The sequence below is a fragment of the Peromyscus eremicus genome, chromosome 14 (assembly GCF_949786415.1).
Source record: "Peromyscus eremicus chromosome 14, PerEre_H2_v1, whole genome shotgun sequence".
NCBI lineage: Eukaryota > Metazoa > Chordata > Mammalia > Rodentia > Cricetidae > Peromyscus > Peromyscus eremicus.
In genome coordinates this window covers 77,718,901-77,738,952 of record NC_081430.1, presented here as the reverse complement: position 1 = coordinate 77,738,952, position 20,052 = coordinate 77,718,901, and the positions used below count along the sequence as shown (strand labels likewise).

Sequence of the window (20,052 nt, the reverse complement as noted above, 5' to 3'; positions counted from 1 at the left end):
AAAGGCGCAAAGCTACACAGAGAAACTCTGTCTTCAAAAACAAAAACAAAAACAAACGAAAAAAAGTTACGGGGTGTGGGGAGATGGTTCAGAGCCCACTGTGCCAGCATGAGGACCTGAGTTCATATCTGCAGCACAGATAGAAAAAGCTAGCACGTGCAGTAGTGTGTGCCTAGAAGTCCATGGTGCTACTTAGTCAGCCAGTGAGTTCCAGGCTCAGCAAGAGACCTTGTCTAAAAAACTAAGGTGGAAAGAGATTGAGAATGGCATCTGGAACTGACCTCTGACCTCCACAGGTACATATGCACCATATGCACACACACACACACACACATACACACACACACACACACACACACACACACACACACTCACACAATGCCTAGTACACAGTTGGCACTTAATTGTGATTTATTAAGATAGGTTCAGTAACTCTTACAAGTCACTAGAGAACTATTGTCACAGACCACCAGAACCCAAAGGTTCCTTAGAGATGAATACTTAACTCCTGTATTATATAAATGAGGAGGATGGAGAGATGAAAGGTCTGATTAAGTCATCCAGGTAGCAGAAGGCTTGCGGATAGGAAGCAAACAGTAAAGAGAGCTAAAGTTACTTCCATCACAGAATATACACATGCTGATAGCCGGCAGTGGATCTCAGACTTTGGGTACCTAAAACCTACCCAGGAATGGAGAAACTCAGATTATTTTTTTTTCAGGGCGGGGCACACCTTCACATTTGCTGGATTTAGCCTGGACAGGCCCCAGAGTGTGAATTGTCACATGCTGTGCAAAGAGTCTAAGCAGAACTACTCTGATCACCTGTCCAGAAACATCACACGAGGAAGTCATCGGCCACAGAAACAGCTGAACCATAGGATTGCATGACATGGCTTTGCACAAATAAGCTGTGTGGCAAGTTCTTGAAGACAGTGAAAAATTTTCTTTATATAAAACAGCGTAGAAAGCAGGATAGGAGATGGAGTGTGACATTGCAGCTTCATCGTAGAACCAGAAAACGCCGTCACCTTCAGGACCATTTCTTTCTCTTACACAGCATAATTCAGAACTGGAAGGATGGCTCAGTGGTGAAGAGTGCACACTGCTTTTGCAGAGGACCCGAGTTCAGTTCCCAGCACACACACTGGACAGCTCACAACCATCTGTAACTCCTGCTCCAGGGGATCCAATGCCCTCTTCTGGATTCTGCAGGCACTGCACACAGATGTATAAACCATACACAGACACACATGTACACATAATTAAAAATAAAAAATCAAACTCTTTAAAAATTCAGAAGAATCTTTGACTCTGTGTTATAGAAGAGTTATCTGTCCAAGATCACATATCTTGTTAGAGTCAAAGCCTGAAATTAATCTTAAACTATCATCTTTTTAGCAATGAAATATCTTTTTTTCCCCCATGATACCTAGAGATGAAGACAGTGCCTTTTGGATATATTTTTTTATTTTAGAATCAATGAGTTCATCTTAACTTTTGAAGGAATTTGGAAGGCTACATTAACTTTCAGTGTACTCAAATGCTCCCATGATGCTTCTGGAGCTGATTCATGCTGTAGTATTCCTTGCAAGCTGATGAAGAAAGTGTGGTTAAAAAGTCACAGTATCACACGATGCTGCACAGTTCAGAGGAATCAGGAGTCACAGTTCTGTCTGTACACTTCACCTGCTTCCTTTTCACTGGGACTCTGATCTTTAATAATTGCATTAAGTATCCTTGTTAGTGGTGACTGTATTATGTGAACTTTCTAAATAAAATCCAAATAAATGAGTAAGGAACTGGATTCAGGTCATTTTCAAAAAGATGGAGTTTTCAGCTATTACTTGTAGTGACAGAAATATGAAAATCTCTTGGAAATTTCTGAATTTCTTTTTACCCCCAGAGTAGAATGGTGATTTTCTTGTTTATAATTTAAAAAATTTTTTTTTAATTATTTATTTTTATGTACATGGGTGTTTTGTCTTCATGCATATCTGTGCACCACATGCATGCAAAGTTCATAGGCCAGAAGATGGCATTGAATGCTCTGGAATTGGAGTTATATATGGTTGTGAGCCACTATATGAGTCCTGTGAATTGAACCTGGGACTTCTGGAAGAGCAGCCAGTGCTCTTATATGCTAAGCCATCTTCCTAACCCCTAATTTTTTTTAAATGTTGTATGTATGTGAGCTTATGTGAGTTTATATGTACCACATGAGTGCAGGTGCCTACAGAGGCCAGGGCATTAGACTTCCTGGTACTGGTGTTATCCGGTGTGAGTGCTGAAAACTGAACCCAGGTCCTCTGCAAAAGCAGTCAGCACTCTTAACCACTGACCCATCTTTCCAGCTCCAAGAAAGGTGCTTATTTGCTTAGTGTGGTGCTGAAGGATCTGAGCAGGCATGCTAGGACAGCTCCTCCATGCCTTCCTGGGAAGGGTCCTCTGAAGCAGCGGTGATCTGCATTCCTCAAGAGTCCCTCTGAGGGCTGTTATGAAGTCAGTTATGTAGCAACGTGAAAGCCATGGCCTGCTTCAAGAAAACCAAGTGTGCCTTACAGCTGGGTAATGTCTGTCTTCACAAAAATCTCAGAACACTTGGACTAACTCAGTTCATTGAGTTAGTAACTGTGGCTTTAGAGAGTATTTATTATGATTTAGGCCAATCTTACAGTTATTAACATGGGACAAGTAGTCCATCCCCCTCAATTTAATGCAGAGGTCTCCTCATTGAACAGGAGATTGCCCCTGAGTTAGAATCAAAATCCATAACAAACTACAGAACAGTCCCTGCAGAGAACGCTGTGGAATTGTTCCTCTTCATGTCATCAGGGCAGTTAGAGAGCATCACTGCATCCTCCACAGTGAACCCACTAAAGGATGGGGAGTCTGCCATGCTTTCACCAAGGGAGGGGCAGAGTTTGGACCTGCACATACAGATCCCTGAAAAACTTCAATGCACCTTTTTCAGAGGAGGCCCTGTTAGTTTCAACCCCCTCCCCGACCTCCCACCTCCACAAGACACAATTTCCAGTTATTAAAATGTTTCCTGAACTTAGATCCATCTGGAAAGTTTTGGAAAATCCTACAGGAAGGAGATGAGGCCAAAAGAGCTCCTCTTCTCATGCCAGCCAGGAAGCACTGCACAAAATCTTTGCCCTCCAAGACAGCCAGCTCAGGAGCCCGGGAGTCCGTTGGGTGAGAGAACCACTGGAGATAAGAGCAGTCCTTGGGGGATCTGGAGTCTTACATAAACCGTTTATCAAGAGCGGACATTTTAGAGCCAGACCAGTCTATGTCAACCAGAGGAACAGGGCTCATCCCAGGAGAGTGGAGAGAGATTGAATTTTTGGAACGGGTCACACATGCTGTGGAAGGGCTGAAAGGAAGAGAGAATAACAATGACAAGAAGCCGTCTCCATCGCCAGGGCTAGAGGAATCAAGAAAGAGGCTCTGTTGTTGCTGGAGCCCAGAGGCTGAAGAAGTTCACCCAATTGTTTTTTGTTTTTGGTTTTTTTTTTGGTTTTTCGAGACAGGGTTTCTCTGTGTAGCTTTGTGCCTTTCCTGGAACTCACTTGGTAGCCCAGGCTGGCCTCAAACTCACAGAGATCCGCCTGGCTCTGCCTCCCGAGTGCTGGGATTAAAGGCGTGCACCACTACCGCCCAGCAAGTTCACCCAACTGGACCCTGGGCAGCAAAGCGATCAGAGACGTGGAACCCGTACAACTGCCTGAGATACTACTGGAGGCAGGGGGTTAGGGAGGAAGAGTTCATATCTTCTTTACACCTATCCAGGAGGAACAGAAAGGGAGCCTTGGAGATACGAATCGCAGGGCTCAGTTCTCCTGTGGTTACTAAGCTGAGCCCAGAAGGCTGGGGAACACCTCGGGGAAGAAATAAGCCACTGACTGGAGTGAAGTGCAAGGCAGATTCCTGACTGCCGAGCTGTAGAGAGGTGTTTTACCAAAACCTCGAAGCTTCAACTTCTCCAATTTTGCTGCTTACCATACTCCTGACCTGAAATTTGCCAGAACTGCCTGGGGAAAGAGGCATGTCTACCCACATAAGACCCCCTCCCTGAGAAAGCAGGGGTCTGCTGCAGAGTGTCTTCCTTCCCCTCCCCCTAGTAGGACCCTCCAAGCATTTCACTCAGATGGCTGTCTGTTGAGAAGCCAGGGCCCTGACAGAAGAATGGCCTTGAGGTTAGAGAAGAGAATGATGGGTGGGAGGCAGTGGGCAGTGGGAATGGACAGGGGATGGTGAAATTTCTACTTAAGATTCTGTGCAAACACAAGAAAGCCTTTTGGATCTCTAAACTAATTCCTGATAGGAGTCGCTGAGGCCGGGCAGAAATGGAAGCAGCCACCGTGTCACATAAGAAGGGAACCACAAATGTCCCAAGCAGGCCGGCTCTTGCCCCACCCTCCCCAATCCGTTCTTTCTCTAGTGCTAGCCCACTTCAGAGGGTGGTAGCCTCATCCACTCACCCATACATCAGAAACAACACCCCCTCCCCACGTGTGCACACACGTGCACACATGCACATACACACACACACACACACACACACACACACACACACACTCCTCCAGATGGCTTTTTCTGTGTTGAGTTGCTGTTGACCCTGCCTGTTCACTGTCTCGTAGCTCTTACCTTTCTAGCCCCATAGCCACTGCCTGGGTCCAGGCCTTCATTTCTTTGCATCCTACTCCCAATTCCTCCAAATCCAAATGGCAAACTCTTGTCCAAGGAATCCTGGTGAAGTACAAATCGGACGTCACAGCCTCCAGAGGGTTCCTATCCTTGCTTTGTCTTCAGCTAAGGCCCGCCTTCCCCTCTCTTCTACCTACTAGACACTTCCCCAAGAACATGAGCGAAGGGCCCTCTGCAGTTCCTATCTCAATGCCTTTACTCATGGCTTCTCCATGTACTTGGCGAATACCAACACAACTTTTAAGTTTTGTCTCAAATAGCATACTTTCTCCTCCATCTTTTTCCGATCATCCCCTCCTGACGAGTTCCAATCATCCCCAGCACGGAACCTGCACTAAACCACTTGTAGTCCGTCCCTCAGCCGCTGCTTCTACTGGACATACGTCTACTTCCTTCTCTTAGGAGTTCTCCTTCACCAAAATAGTTCTTTGGCCCAGAAAAGGGGCTTTGTTTGACTTCATATTCCCCAAAGCATCTATATCTACCTGGAAAAGACACGAAGCCCAGAAGGAAGACGGAGAGGAAATAGAGGTGCCCAACAAAAACAGTTAAATCCCTTGTCTAAGGAAAGACAGAGCATTAGGGGAGGAACTGTGTTTATGGCTAGACATACACAAAGGACTACAATAACAATTACTAATATTTTAATGAAGTTTGTTACCAAAGGCTTTATGGACATCACATACTACCTCAGTCTGGGTGTTGTTGCTATATCTGAGTACCACAGACTGGGTAGTCGATAATGTGCAGAGACGAATTTCAGTTCTAGAGCCTCGGACATCTGAGATGGAGGGCCTGTACCTAGTGAGGGCCTTTCTTGCATCATCACACAATGGGAGGACAAAGAGAAGGCAAGAAAGAAATAAAATGGGCCCAAATTCACATTTTTATGAGGGACACATTAACCTAGTCACAAAATCCTTTGGCCCAGCCACCTCTTAAATACCTTATCTTGTGTGCGCAAGTGTGCATGTGTGCTGGTGTGCACACCCCATGAAGACAGCTGTCTCAAGGGTCTGTTCTCATCTCCCACTTCATCGAGGCAGAATCTCTCATTTCAGCTATTGCACTGCATACCCCAGGCTCGCTGGCCTTCGAGCCTTGGGGGATGATATTCCCCTTTCCGTCTTGCTGACGGAGTGCTGGGATTGCAGATGCAAACCTCTGCATCTGGCTTTTTATGTGAGCTCCAGGGACAAACCTGGGTTATCAGGCTTTCAAGTCTAGTGCTCTTAGCTACTGCGTCATCTCCCTACCATGGCCCTGTCCCACCTCTTAACACCGGAACTTAGAGTAACCATCAACTTTCCAACATATGCTTGGGGAGAGGCACATTCAAACTGTAGCATATATATATATTTTTAACTGAGGAGAAGTAATCACATTTTAATATGTTTTAATCGCTGAAAAATGAGCAAGGCCTTACCAATGCTATGGCAGTCACTCATTTAACTTATCCCTATGAATTTTCTCAGGAAACACTTGGCCTCTGGACAGGCACACCATGTAGCAAGAGCCTTGCTGTGAAGGAGCCCCAGAGACTGTGGCTCCCCTGAGACGAATATTCTGAACAGTGTCTTAGAAGCCTTGGCCTTCTCAAATCAATGGGATGAAATGCTGGTGGCTGTTAGCTGAGCCAGTCACAAGGATCTCAGAGCAGGTAGTGGGGATGGCAGACAAGGGCAAGGCCGGTGCCAGAATGGAGTCACACAAGGAAATCAAGGTCAGTTACAAAGAAGAGCCAAGCATCCCAGAATGGCTCAATATAGGATAGTACGTCTAGAGAGAACACTGTATAAATGGCTATTAATAAAAGCAAACCACTTGGTGTGAGAACAGCTGTTGAAGGATTGGAGGCCATGTTGAATCTGCTAAACCTTTCATGTTCAAGGAAGCACCAGTAAAAGAACACAGGATGGCTGTCATCTCATTCTCTAAACACCGACTGAATCCTTAGTAGGGTGCTGGGACGAGACTTTCAGAAAACAGACACCTCAGAATTTAAAGGTAAACCACGAAGTTGCTTACTATGTGGGAAAATGACGTTTTAGGGCAAAAGTAAGGTCTTAGGCATAATTTATCTATCATTCTGTATCACCCATGAATTGCATTTATGGGGTTTACCATGGTCCCTGCCCGTTCTCACTGGAGGACATCCTGGGCAGATGAGTAAAGGTCTGTCATAAAGATAGGCAAGACTTCACAGGGATGTCCTTTCTTTCTTCATTGACAGTAAGGGGCACAGCAGTGATACTGAAGTCAGTTCATGGAAAAGGTGTTACAGCAGCAGGACCACAGCTTGGAAGCTGAGAGAGGAAAGGGTGGGGATTTCTCTGACCGAATGGTAAGATTCAGGGGTGATGCCTGAGAGCTCCTTCTCTCCCAGAACTCTTCTGGCAGCACATGGAGCCATAGAAATACAGGAAATAACTCAGGGTTGCTAGACAGAGATCAAAATAGCTTTCTCCAGGTAATAGATCATCCCACTCTTTGAAGGAATCATTCTGTCTAATACAACCATTTCAGGTGGTCACCCCACAGGGGTTGAACAGAAAAATTAACTCCAAGTGCATGCATGAGCAACCTTACATTAATATGAGATGTACTGTAAACGAAGGTTAAGAACCCAGAGTGTAGATGAGGGAGTACATACATGTGATTGGAGCTGGGCACAAAGGAGAAGGAAAATTCTGGGCCAGAAGCCATGTGATTTAGAACCAAAATTTAAAGCTCTATAAACCTCAGTGTATTCACCTATAAATCATACCTAGAAGTGCCTAACCCATAGAGGTACTATGAGGCTTGAACAAAAGAATGCCCACAAAGAACTTAGAAGAGTAACTGGCCCAATAGAAACCCCATAAATAGCTGATAATAGGGATAATAAAGCAGAGTGACCCCGAAGCAGGACTGAGGGGACCTTGGGTGGACAGCTCCTGATCCCTCCCAAATATACCCAGGACCTCAGTTCTGTTCTGTGAGCTTTGTAAAGATGTATCTTCTGCGGCTCTGATGGGCAGTGAAGAACTCTGTTGGAGAGTGTTGCCTCATGATTCCAGCCCAGGGCCTCACTGCCAGTTCTGGAGAGAAGCTTCAGAAAGTAGGCAGTGGGGTACAACCACCACAGGTTGGCTCCCCAAAGGTATTCTCAAAATCACAGTCCCTTTGGTAACAATAAAGCAGGAGTCCAAGAGCCAAGCACACACAGTCTTTGTCCAAAATGCCAAGACTCCTACGCTCTGCCAAGCCCAGAAGGAAGACTTCCAAGAGGAGACCTTAAGAGGAAAAACCTCTGTTTCAAGCATTTAAACTAAGGCAGTTGTCAGAAGCCATTGCCTGATCTAAAAATCTAGAGAAGGCTGGGGACAGGGAGAGGGCCAAGAGGGCGAAGGGAAGAAAGGAGTATGTCAACTGAAAACTCCAAATTATATAAAGCAGCAGAAATTGGGAAAGCCCAATGACTTATATTGCTCCTGACAACCAATCATGCATTTGATAATGTGTAACATATCATAAAATGTTATGGTAACATAAGACTGCATAAATTCAAACCGAATGCCAGAGACATATTCATTTACCCTCACACTTCCATCATGGAACTCCCTGTCTGCATCCGGTCCCTGCCCCCAACTCTGTAGGCTGTTCAAATGCTGGGAGAACCCCACTCCAGACACCGCTCCAGTCAGTGAGCTCAGGAAGGACGAGAATGCAAACGAGCACTGGACCTTACTTTGTACTCTCGGCCCCAGCCCCTCCAGGCCAACAGCTGAGGTCACAGGCCCAGGTAGCCTGCCAGAGCCCTGTGTGGATTCTCCCCGGTGACAGCAGCCAGACAGCAGTGTGATGACCAGGAGCTGATTCAATGCAGCAAGCTGTATGGAATCATACACCGAGACAGACAGACGGGGAGCTTCTTCACTAGCCATTGCCAGGAGTATTTTGAAGCCAAACAACGCTAAGAAAAAGGGAAGAAAATATCAAACAGACTATCATCCCTACATGTCCCTGCTCCTGAGTGGGAGGTGCTGTGCTCACGGGTAACTCAGTACCCTTTGCAGGGAAGTTAAATGCCATTCTAGATCCAACTGTCTTTCAGGAAAAAAATCAGAGTGAAGGGGGGGAAAGAGAGAGAGAGAGAGAGAGAGAGAGAGAGAGAGAGAGAGAGAGAGAATGAGAATAAGGGTTATTAACTGTGACCCCAAAGAATCATTAAGATAGACTTCATTTTCCAGTCCTTCATTTAATTCCTACACTTAAAAATTTAAACAAGCCCGGCGGTGGTGGCGCACGCCTTTGATCCCAGCACTCGGGAGGCAGAGGCAGGCGGATCTCTGTGAGTTCAAGGCCAGCCTGGTCTACAGAGTGAGTTCCAGGACAGGCTCCAAAGCTACACAGAGAAACCCTATCTTGAAAAAAAATTTTTTTTAAACAATAGTAACACCAACAAAACCTCTTATATCTCAGACAACATGGTACAAGGCAAAAAGAACATGGGCTCTGGAGCAATAAAACATGTTGAATTGAATATAACTTACTTATCTTACTAAGCCAGCTTTCCTTTGTAAGACTGGAGAAGACAAGATCTGTGTTGAAGGACTATTGTGGGACTGACGGAAACCAGGCATATGAAAGAGTCAGCCCTGAATCCTATGACCCTGCAGGTACTGTGCACAGGCTAACTCCTTCCCTCCTAGATGGTAAGAAGCTTTTAGTTCCGCCTGGAGCTCTGGGACCAAGCATGATACCCTGAGATGGCAGAAAATGGGCCACACACAGGCTGTCTCCTGTCCTGCAATGCCTTTTCACAAGTAATATACAAGATTCAAAAATGGTATAACCACAAAGTGTCTTCCACATTGGGAAAACCAAGAAAAATACCAGAAAAAGGATTGCATGACTTCAACCTATGAAGGCTGGTAACAGAAGTGTGGGGCTTAAGGGTATCCTTCCAAGAGCACAAATGATTCTTTTTTTTCCCCCCTTCGGTTTTTTGAGACAGGGTTTCTCTGTGTAGTTTTGGTGCCTGTCCTGGATCTCACTCTGTAGACCAGGCTGGCCTCGAACTCACAGAGATCCGCCTGCCTCTGCCTCCCGAGTGCTGGGATTAAAGGTGTGCACCACCACTGCCCAGCTCATAAATGACTCTTGCAAGACATTGTCTATAAGCACAGATCCCCCATTGAGAATTTAATGCTCACTCGGAAATTCAACTAGGAAAAGGATACCAAGTCCCCAATCTGAGCCCAAGATTCAAAGACTGACCTTTACAATTCATTGCAACATAGAGTGAGAAGGTGCTCTTAAGAATATTTTTCTGCAGAATTCTGTAGATTTTTTTTTTTGCACTACTGAAAGTCACAGGAGATATAAATAACATACCACCTATTAGCCTAGGAATTTGGCTGGGTTTGGGAACTTGTTTTTATTTACTTATTTTTTAAACTCAGAGTCTATCTTAAAGAGTCATCAGAGGAAATGAAAACAGCAATATGCTAGAAATGAGGAGAAGTAAATTCGAATTCCATGTCCATTTCTTTTACTTGCTAGCTTCATAACTGTGAATCAACCATGTAGCCCCAGATACTTACCCAACTGTGAAAAAAAAAAGAGGCTGAAAGAGACTGTAAGCCTAAAAGTCACTACTGTGAGAGTTACCACAGCTTGCTAAAGACCTCAGATCCCATCTCTGCTACGCCTTAACTGAATCCGTCAGTGGGGAGAGGGCCCAGGACCTCAGGGACCACAGGCACCTGAGCTTACCCAGTGATGACTACAATTAGAGTGACTGGATAAACCAGGAGGTATTTTAGATGAGACACTGTCACATTCTAGTGGAAATGCTGATTCAAATATCATCAGTTCATAGTTCATGCAGATATGGAGCCCATCTTTCCCTTTGCTTTCGCCAATCAAAGAACTGCTCCATGGTTTCTTCGACCATAACTCAAGGCTAAAATGCAGCATCCTGCCCAACCTTCATTCTCAAATGAGCCAAATATATGTCAGCATCCTTGACTCCCAAGCCTTGTCCAAGAGATCTCATAGCTGTTTCCTATGTTGCTTCCCAAGTGGAAGCATTTTTTTTTTAAAGCTAGACAAACAGGGTCTTCAGTTTGGTTCCAATGTCCTGTGTCTCTTTCACTTCCTGTAAATGCTCAGATTTCTCAAAAAAAAAAAAAAAAAAAAAAAAAAAATCTTACCCAGCTATTTGGCCTAGTTTCCTTTACAAGTTAGAGCTGGGAGGGTCACTGCACCAGGGAATTTGGAACTAGACAATAGTATGTAAAAATAACACTTCTCAGAGCTGGAGGGGAATGAGGGAGAGAGAGGCTTATTATAGGGGATTCACCTTTCTGAGCCCTGTGAGTAGACCCAGCACTGGGCCCCTGATGGTTGGAGGCCAGAATCCTCAAACAGAAAAATGAGGACATGTGAGCCCGCCACAAAAATAAAGGCATGTGGTTTAAATACATTAATAAATATATAAATATATTCTTTATCCACATATATATCTTCTGTACTTTTTTGAAATGGTGGTAACCACCAGTTTTACAACTCTACTTGACCAAAAAAAAAAAAAATGCTTTAGTTTTATTTAAACTCTCGGTCTCTAAGGTGTTCAAAATCTCCTAGGAAAGATCCACTCTGAGTGGAGGTCCAAGGTCCATGTCCTGTCACAGCTGAAGATTAGAAGAAGGGATCTTCAGCCAAAGTGCCAGGGACAACTGCACCTGTGTTTTTAACGGAGAGAGCCCCTTTTACTGGGGTCCATTAAGAAACAGCAACGGCGACTGTACTGACATTTTTTCTTTTCCTTTTTAAAACGTTTACTATTGTATATTACTGTTTGTGTGTATGGGTGTTTTGCCTGAAAGCACTTCTGTGCACCACATGCATGTAGTGCCTGTGAGGCCAGAAGAGGGTGTGGGAACCCTGGAACTGGAGTTATAGATGGTTGTGAGCTGCCATGTGGGTGCTGGGAACCAAACTCGGGTCCTCTGGAAGAGCACCCAGTGCTTTTAACAGCTGAGCCAACTCTCCAGTCTCTAGACACGGACTTTTTTCAAAGGAGGCATATCAAGTTTGTGTGTGCATATATGTGTGTGTGTGTGTGTGCGTATGTGTGTGTCCTTTAGGTGGTAAGAAGGATATGGATATTTGTAACTTCGGTGTGGAGACAGTAATAGGAGTTGTCGGTTTGATAACTGCTGTCCTCTTCTCCATTAAGCCTGTATCTATGCTCTGTGGCACAACTCAACATAACTATTTGTGGTCACAACATCCATTCAAGTAGAATTCCTTCAGAGTTTTCTTTACCTACCTACCTGGGTGGCCTGAAAAGAAAAAAAAAAAATCCTTTAAAAGTCTCCTACTCTGTTCAAAACCTGTTAGAGCATTTCTGATTGGAGAGTTTGGGCAGAGGTTCAGATTTCACACTTGAAGAGTCTGGAAAGGGAGGGAACGTTTATACTCAAGGCAACGTACTTGGCTGGAATTCCATGTTCCTTTGGCAATTTCTACAGATATTTATGCTTAAAAGAATTTCCTCCCACCCAGCAGCATGGCCAAATTCTCTTTTGCACATGTGAGCTGTGAGTGCTCTCTCTCTGTCTCTCTGTCTCTCTGTCTCTGTCTCTGTCTCTCTTTCTCTCTCCCTCCCTCCCTCCCTCCCTCCCTCCCTCCCTGCCTGCCTGCCTAAAAACAGCAGGTGAGCAGATGTGCTGGAGTGAAAAGCAAAATTGGAAGCAGTCTATGGGAAGGATTTATGTTTGAGTTAGGGCCACGAAGTCTGCTCTCTCTGGAGCAGAAACCTTCAGAGAAATCTGGAAGCCAAGAGGCGCAAAACTATGGCTTATAGCATCTAAGACATCATGTTAACCATTGGGTGACTGTGCGCTTAAAGTCTCCTATTAGGCCCCAAATCTACTTTAAGGACTTCTGTTTACCTTCAAGTGCTCAAGCCACCTGCCTCTGAAGGATCCCTCCCTCATGTGACATGGATGCCCGTCACGTTCAGGGCTCTGGCTTGGTTATAGAAAGGAATTCCTGCGAGGATTCTAGGGACAGACTAGACTGGCTCCCACTCTTCCACAGCTCTCAGCAGATGGCTCCTGAAGTGCCATCATGTTCAGTAGTTCGACACCACTGCCATACAGATGTTGGCTTGCCATCATGTTCAGTAGTTCGATACCACTGCCATACAGATGCTGGCTTGCAGTTGTCCGGGTCTGCAGTGAGACTTTGTAGCTGACTACGGATGCTTTAAGGAACTACTATGCTGCAACATTCAATATGAGGAAGAGTGACTCAAGACCGGGTTCACATATCCATCAAAGACTGTTTCTTGGATCTTCATTTGTTTTATGACATTGGCTCCCAGTCAGCCCAAGCTGGCCTGGACCTTGCATCCTGTTGTCTCAGCACCTAAGAAGGATGTGTTTGCCTCTTTCTTATTCACCTTCTCTCAGAACCTGTGGGTCGGACAGTGTCCTTAGCTCTGGAGCTGCATCTTCGGTGGGCTCCTAATTAAGGCTTGTGTGTACAGCAGGAGACTCAGACGCTCGGTACAACCGTGAGCCAGAGGGAAGCAGACTCCACGAAGGCTCGTGTCTTCACAGTGACGGTGTCTGAGTCTTTGAAAAGTACAAAATGGACTCTGAGAGAATTCCATCATCAGAAAGGAAACACTGGATACTCCAGTCCAAGATCCCAAATAACATATGGCATTGAGAAAATCCACAGGCCCAAATCAGGATTAGGGCCTTCAGTAATAGTATTGGTCCTGTCAACAACATATTGGCTCCTCCCTCGAGTGTTCAATAACTTTAGGGCACCTCCTGAGTAGAAGATGAAAATATTATTATAAAGTCTATTCAAATAAACTGCCTATATGAAAAGGTCACCTACTTCTAATCTGTTGAAATAAGAGAGTCATAATATTTATTTCATCAAGAGGGTGTGAGGCTTAGCCGGGATTAATTTATTTCATTACTCCTTCTAGGGCACTTCAAAATTTATATAATGCCATATGTGGTTCGTAGGAACAGACTTCATGAGGATTTGATGAAAAATACTCTGAATGTTTCATCAGGTTTTGCATCATTTTCAAGCATAGCCACCCACACTAGAACTTTCTGAGTCATCACAAGGAACCTGGTACTTCAAGAACTTCCCAAATGTTGGTCTTGGCCAATTCACTGTATCTACTGCTGCCTCTTTAATCATCCCAGAACCTTTTTATTAGTGTAGGGCCTTCTATCACCTTTATATTTACTAATTATTGATATGCATGTAGAACATACCATCCCCATGGTTGTCTTTCCAAGTAAACCAAGCAATGAGGGGGTATTGGATACCTTTCTTAATTCTTTGATTCTAGCATCTTCCACAGGAATGAGCAGACATGGGGGTGATCCAATAAAGATCTGTCAAACAAATGCTGAGGGGAAACCTCTGCTCAGTTACAAAGCAGAACCTAGTCTGTGCCACCAGATATGAGAGGCTTCCTGCTTTTCTTCTGTGCTGGGCACATCTCCCCTTCCTGCCTATCCTAGGTTATCTGGTATTTCAAACATGGCTCTCAACGTTGGTGGTACATCAGAACCACCTGGGTGAGCTTTACACATGAAATCAATTCTTAGGCCTATGTGTGCTCTCCTGCTGTCCCTTCCCAGGCAGAGATTTTGCTTTAGCTCATCAACCTGGAGCTCTGGCTTTGGTATCTTACAAAAGCTGTCATGCTGAAGCTGCAATGCTTGGAACTACTCAGGCCCTACTCTCTCCTGGTGTCTTCTCAAGGTACCCTTGTTGATTTCACCTTTCTTTGGATTCACAGTGGTTACCGTTTCAGCCATTCGCACAGGAGTAAGTCAGACACTGCCTTGTGATGGCGCTTCAGCATCCCTTACTCTGGACTCCCTCTTGATTGACACTGCTTTGTGATGGTGCTTCAGCATCCCTTACTCTGGACTCCCTCTTGATTGACACTGCGTTGTGACGGCGCTTCAGCATCCCTTACTCTGGACTCCCTCTTGATTGACACTGCCTTGTGATGGCGCTTTAGGATCCCTAACTCTGAACTCCCTCTTGATTATTCATGAGTGCATACATGTACCCATATAAAATCTTCCATCCCTGCATGGAAGGCACTCAAGATCAGAACTATGCCTTCTTCTTCCTGGCATCTTTATGCCATGCACATGGTGAGCTCACATGCATTTTCAGATGATTTAAAATGCCAAAGACAACAGTAGACCTAGTAGAGGCCGCTTTAATTCTCCTCTAAAGACAGGTTTTTGGTTAGAAGAAAAAGACTGTAAAATGGGTAGAAGTGGATTGGAGCAATGCAGGAAAGGAGTAATTAAAAGCCCAGTGGAAAAGAGCCCCGAATTAGTTCAAAGGAAAACGTGTCCCCCAGCATCTTAAGAAGGTCCTCGGAAAACACTGAAGCAGAATGAACAAGGGATTGAACTTGTACCCTGATAAGGAGATTTCTTTCTTAGTTATATAATTTTATGAAGTTTCCAGGGTGGAAAGAAAATATTCAGCCAAGGGGGATTCCTTCCCTGGGACAATTTAACAATTTAACTCTTGGGCTGTTCAGCTTGACTTGAGCCCCTGTGCTCCCAGACTAAGCCTTACATTCAAGAGCCCTGGTGCAGGATAAAACATAATCCTCATTCCATACGCTTGATTCCTTGGTAGAGTGGTCTCTGTTTGCAGACTGAAAACAAAACCAAAAGCAAGACATAAAAAACTCTATCGGTTATCTTCAAGTTGGTATCTCAGAGGTATGGCTATCCTAGAATGGCCCTACACACTCTCCTGCTCAGAGGTACCATAAGAAGGTATTTCTAGACTAATTTTAAAGGATTGTTTGGTTGCCCATATCACCAAAAAGCCTTTTGGCTTCAACACTTTGTCATGAACTAAGACCACAGGAAAGACTGAGACAATCACTAAGCCCACTATCTGCTAAGGTGAGATAAGGTCATCAGATTGAGACATTGTTTCCCACAGAGAACATTATCCTAGGTACTAGGTCACAAATTTAACACTTTCTTTCTACAGAGAAATCAAATGCATGTTCTCTTGTCTGGATTGGTAGTCCAGTCATATTTTCATTAATAGTTCATTTTTGTTTGAAAACCAGACTTGAAGGCGTTCAAGCCTGCTGCTAAGTGATCAGTAACCAGGGCAACACGTTTTCCTTTGGAGCTCACACCAATGACCCATCTAATAGGATATGAGTTCATAGACTGTCACCAATCTATCAACACTTTGTTCCTGGTGCTTCTTGTGATCAGTGGCCTGTATTTGACCCGATCAGCCAAGAGCTACCCAAATCCTCAAGTCACCAAAGACACAAAAAACAGCATTTGTTCTACCAAGTATTTCCTGTTGGCTCTGACAAAATGGACAAGGATGAACATGTTATCATAAGGAAACCAAAAATACAGTTTTAACTTTATTTATTTACAAATTCTACCTAGAATTAGAAAAACTAGAATATGGAAGCCTGGATTCCACAGTACTATATGTGAGAGATTACAGAATCAGGATGTTCTAAGAAGAAAGGCATCTCAAATGAAAGGCAGAGATACTGTGGGTTTTCAACAAGTAGGGTCTAGGGTCCATGAAGTGATAGAATCAACATGATGTTGGGAACATAAAGGCCCTTGTGCTAATCAACATGATGTTGGGAACACAAAGGCCCTTGTGCTCACAGACAAGCACTAGGGAAACCAGGAATGTTAAACACACAGGCTTGTCTCTTCAGCGGAAGGGATGTATGTATACCTGTTCTCTACCCAGAAGGCTGCGAGTGGATGTGGTTAACAACCTGGTGACCTGTGCTATCTGTAGGGCTAAGCCTCACCTGAACCCCCCAGGATGTTTACTCCAGACCCTTCCTCCTAGGTCTTTATCTTTAGCTTTGTTTCTCAGTCAATAGAACCCATCCTTAGGAAAGATATCACATGTACTTTATAGCCTGGTGACCTTTATGCTATTTGTATGACCACACCAGATCCTAGGCCCTTAAGCTATAGAACCCATTTTTATGGAAGAGGTCACATGTATTTTGCAAAAGAGTTTCAATGCAGTCATGACTTAAGCTTTATTGTGCACATGGAATTGAGATAACTGTGACCAAGAAACTTTTTTCTAAAGTTGCACCGTATTTAAGTATGTCTAAAATAAACTGCCCAGTGTCAGACCCTAGAAGTTTGAACCAACATCAGCTAACTAAATCATGTTGAATTGGATTTTCTTCTTGTCTCATGTGGATCATTACTCTGCTGGCCCTGGTGGTTGCAGAGACACGCCGCCCCCCCCCATACACTAAGTCACAAAGAATGCTGCTATTATCAGTGCTATATCTGATAACTACTAACAATGTTTATTTATCAACATTTACCACTTACAAGACACATCAAAGATCATTAGGTTCTCCAGAAATCTTCTGGATGTATTCTGTCAAGAAAAATATTGGATGTAGCACCCAGGTCACTGGAATCACCAGTGAAAAGGTGTCTCTGAGGTAACAGATGTGCGGGGGCCTGAAAATACAAGAATGCTTCCTTGCATGGAAATAATCTGCTTTATCTTCTCAGAACAGGGCTGACCCAGTGACCAAGCTGGAATGTTATTTACACAGGCCCAAGAAAACTAAGAAGAATCCTCTGGTCTGTAACCAAGGACATCCATAAAGTTGTCTGGAAAAGGCAAATGCTCATATCTGTATCAGATGATTCCTGTCTCCTTGCTAAAACGAGTCAATTTATTGCCTGCTGGTAAAAGCAACACCATCCTGCCCCATCTCCTCTGGACAGGACCCCCAGTACCACCCCCTTCTTTATTAACCTGGATTCATCATGTATTTAGGCATCAAATCTGGCTTTGAATCCTGCCCCCATTCAAAACATCAGGGTAGCCACCCAGTCTTTTTCCTTTGCCCTCTTTTGTGAGAGATGCCAATTAAGTCTGGTCAAAAGGTGGGATAAAGTTGAGGTAGGGCATCAAGAGATAGAAACTTGCTGATTTTTGAGAAGATCAGACTATAGCATTCTTTTCTCTGGAGTTGGGAGAGAAGATTATGAAGGCGGTGGACAGGATGAATGGAGGGATTCTCCCCCGAGGAAGTCAGCAAACTTTCAGAGGACTCTGACATCATCTAGTACCTTAAACCACTAGCACATATGGTAATGTAAAAGTATTCAGAATCTGGGCTTATGCACTTAAAACACAATTATTTAATCTGCTCACAAACTAGCTAGTCTTCAACAATTATCTACTGAAATAATCATTTAGAGATGGAGGAGTTAAAATTCCCCCAAGTGTGGTCCCTGGTCATTCACACATGCTAAGGAGATGCTAACTCTGCAGGATCCACTCTTACACTGTTTCCCTGTGTGTGGTTAGCTCCCTCCTCTCTTCCCCCACCCTCCCCTATCTTATTTTAGCTGCTGTTAGGACAAGCAGAGTTTCTTTATGATCCCCTTGCCAGCCAGTACTGGCCCAGGACAGAGATGGTCGCAAACACTTTCAGATACTCTCCCTTCTAGTTCATCTTAACCTCTGACCTTCACACTTGGAGAACTCGGTGGGAGCACTCACTCACCTGCCTTCTCTCTGAATCAAGGTACTGGAGAATCAGCCGGGTGTTCACACAGTGACTCCATGTGTTTCCCAGTGCGGCTACCACACAGCTGGATCCAGAAGTGCCTGAAAGGAGACAGGGCAAAAAGTAGTTTTCAGAGGCCCTTCCTTATATGGCATTTGAGCTAAGCTCAGTCATTATTCATACTCAGCGAGTACTCAAGGCTCAGTCCATCACCGCAAAAGTGGATGAATTAGAGGAGGGTGGCGTAAAGAAAAGTGGAGACCAAATAAGAACTAGCGTGGGGTCCTTCAGCCTTCCTGAAAGTGACCACCAGTGGGCAAACAAAGGCATGACGAGGCAACCCAGGTACTGATGATGAAGAACCACCCCTCTACTCATCCCTGGCAGAAGGGCACAGCGCTACTCTACTGTTTATGAGCGGTCTTTGTTTAGTTGAATGAGTAAATCTTTGTTTAGATTGGGAAGCGTCTTAACGCAATTTTCCTTATCAATCCTGTGGTATATACATATAGCATTCCTTTGCCTTCCCTCCCCCATGTACATCCAAACCCAGAAGGGGAGTCTGGAAGAGCTCAGCCTTTTGCACCCAGTCTGCTTTAGCTTGCTCTATTTCAAGAGCAACATTCCTTTACCTCCTAAGACTTTCCTGTAAGGAGGATCTGACCTGGACTCCATCTGAATTCCAAGCTTACTCCAAATTGCATGTGGGCAGCTATCATACATCTCGAAAGCTTCACTGATCCCTTTTGACACGACCAGGAGAAACCATCCCTGCTTCCCAACCCCCTTCTTTCTCTTTAGAGGCAAGCTGCCAAAGTCCTGCTTCAGGGAATCCAGATCCCTCTAATCACATCTGGCATATCCTGAGGTTTTCCTCCCCAATCTTGTGCCCTCTTTGACTCCAGGCCAAGGCAGGGATACTGGCCTGAGGGGGCCCTGTTGAACACTTTGACTCCCATCATTGACATACCAATGAGGAGACTGAGAAAATAGAAGTTGAATAAATTAGCTGAAACAAAATGAGGCATGGAGCTTCTCCTTGTATTATCTCATCTGCACCCCTCATGATCAAGTAGTAACTGGTCCTCTTTCCCAGGACAGACAAACTTTAATGTAGTACCAGCTCCACAAAGCTTTAAGTTCTTGGGTCCAAATACCACAACCGAGAAATGATGTTCCGTGGGTCTTAGTTGGAAGTGATTTTGTTGGCTAATGGCTAGTGGGAGGGCTACTGGCATCCAGAAGGTAGAGGCCAGTGTCATTGCTGAACATCCTGTAATGAACAGAAGAGGACTATGGCAAAGGTCTACCCACCTCACAGTACAGCAGTTCTGGAACCCTAAAGTTAGATAATGAACGAATTAGATGGAAATCAACAACAGGTCTCAATAAGGGGATTTAAAGAATTTAGCACAGAATAGAAAAGAGTAAAATTTAGAGTGACCCTGGCTCATTGTGTACACAATTCAAAACGTGAACAGATGAAGGTGAAAATAATGTGGCCTGTGGGAATCTGATCACCCCACCTCCTCCCCGATTTAAACCTTAGTAGTCCTCCAGGCCTACGGATAAGACGTTAATGCCTGAACAATGTCTTCTGGGGGCTTTATCTTCTGCTCCTGTCCCACCTCCACCAACTTCATCTCTCTGAGTTCCCTCACTGAATGGCTTTGCTGTGACCTTTTGACTTCTCTGTCCTCATCATCCTTGACC

At 44.5% G+C, this 20,052-nt stretch overlaps 1 protein-coding gene across 1 annotated transcript in view; it reads right to left on the bottom strand.

Annotated features, from left to right (window-relative positions):
- Rad51b (RAD51 paralog B) overlaps positions 1–20,052 on the bottom strand; it is a 539,444-nt gene that overhangs the window by 31,148 nt on the left and 488,244 nt on the right. The window contains exon 9 of the mRNA XM_059279928.1: positions 18,337–18,440. Within this exon, the coding sequence (XP_059135911.1) occupies positions 18,337–18,440 (104 nt within the window). The remainder of the gene's footprint in view (positions 1–18,336; positions 18,441–20,052) is intronic.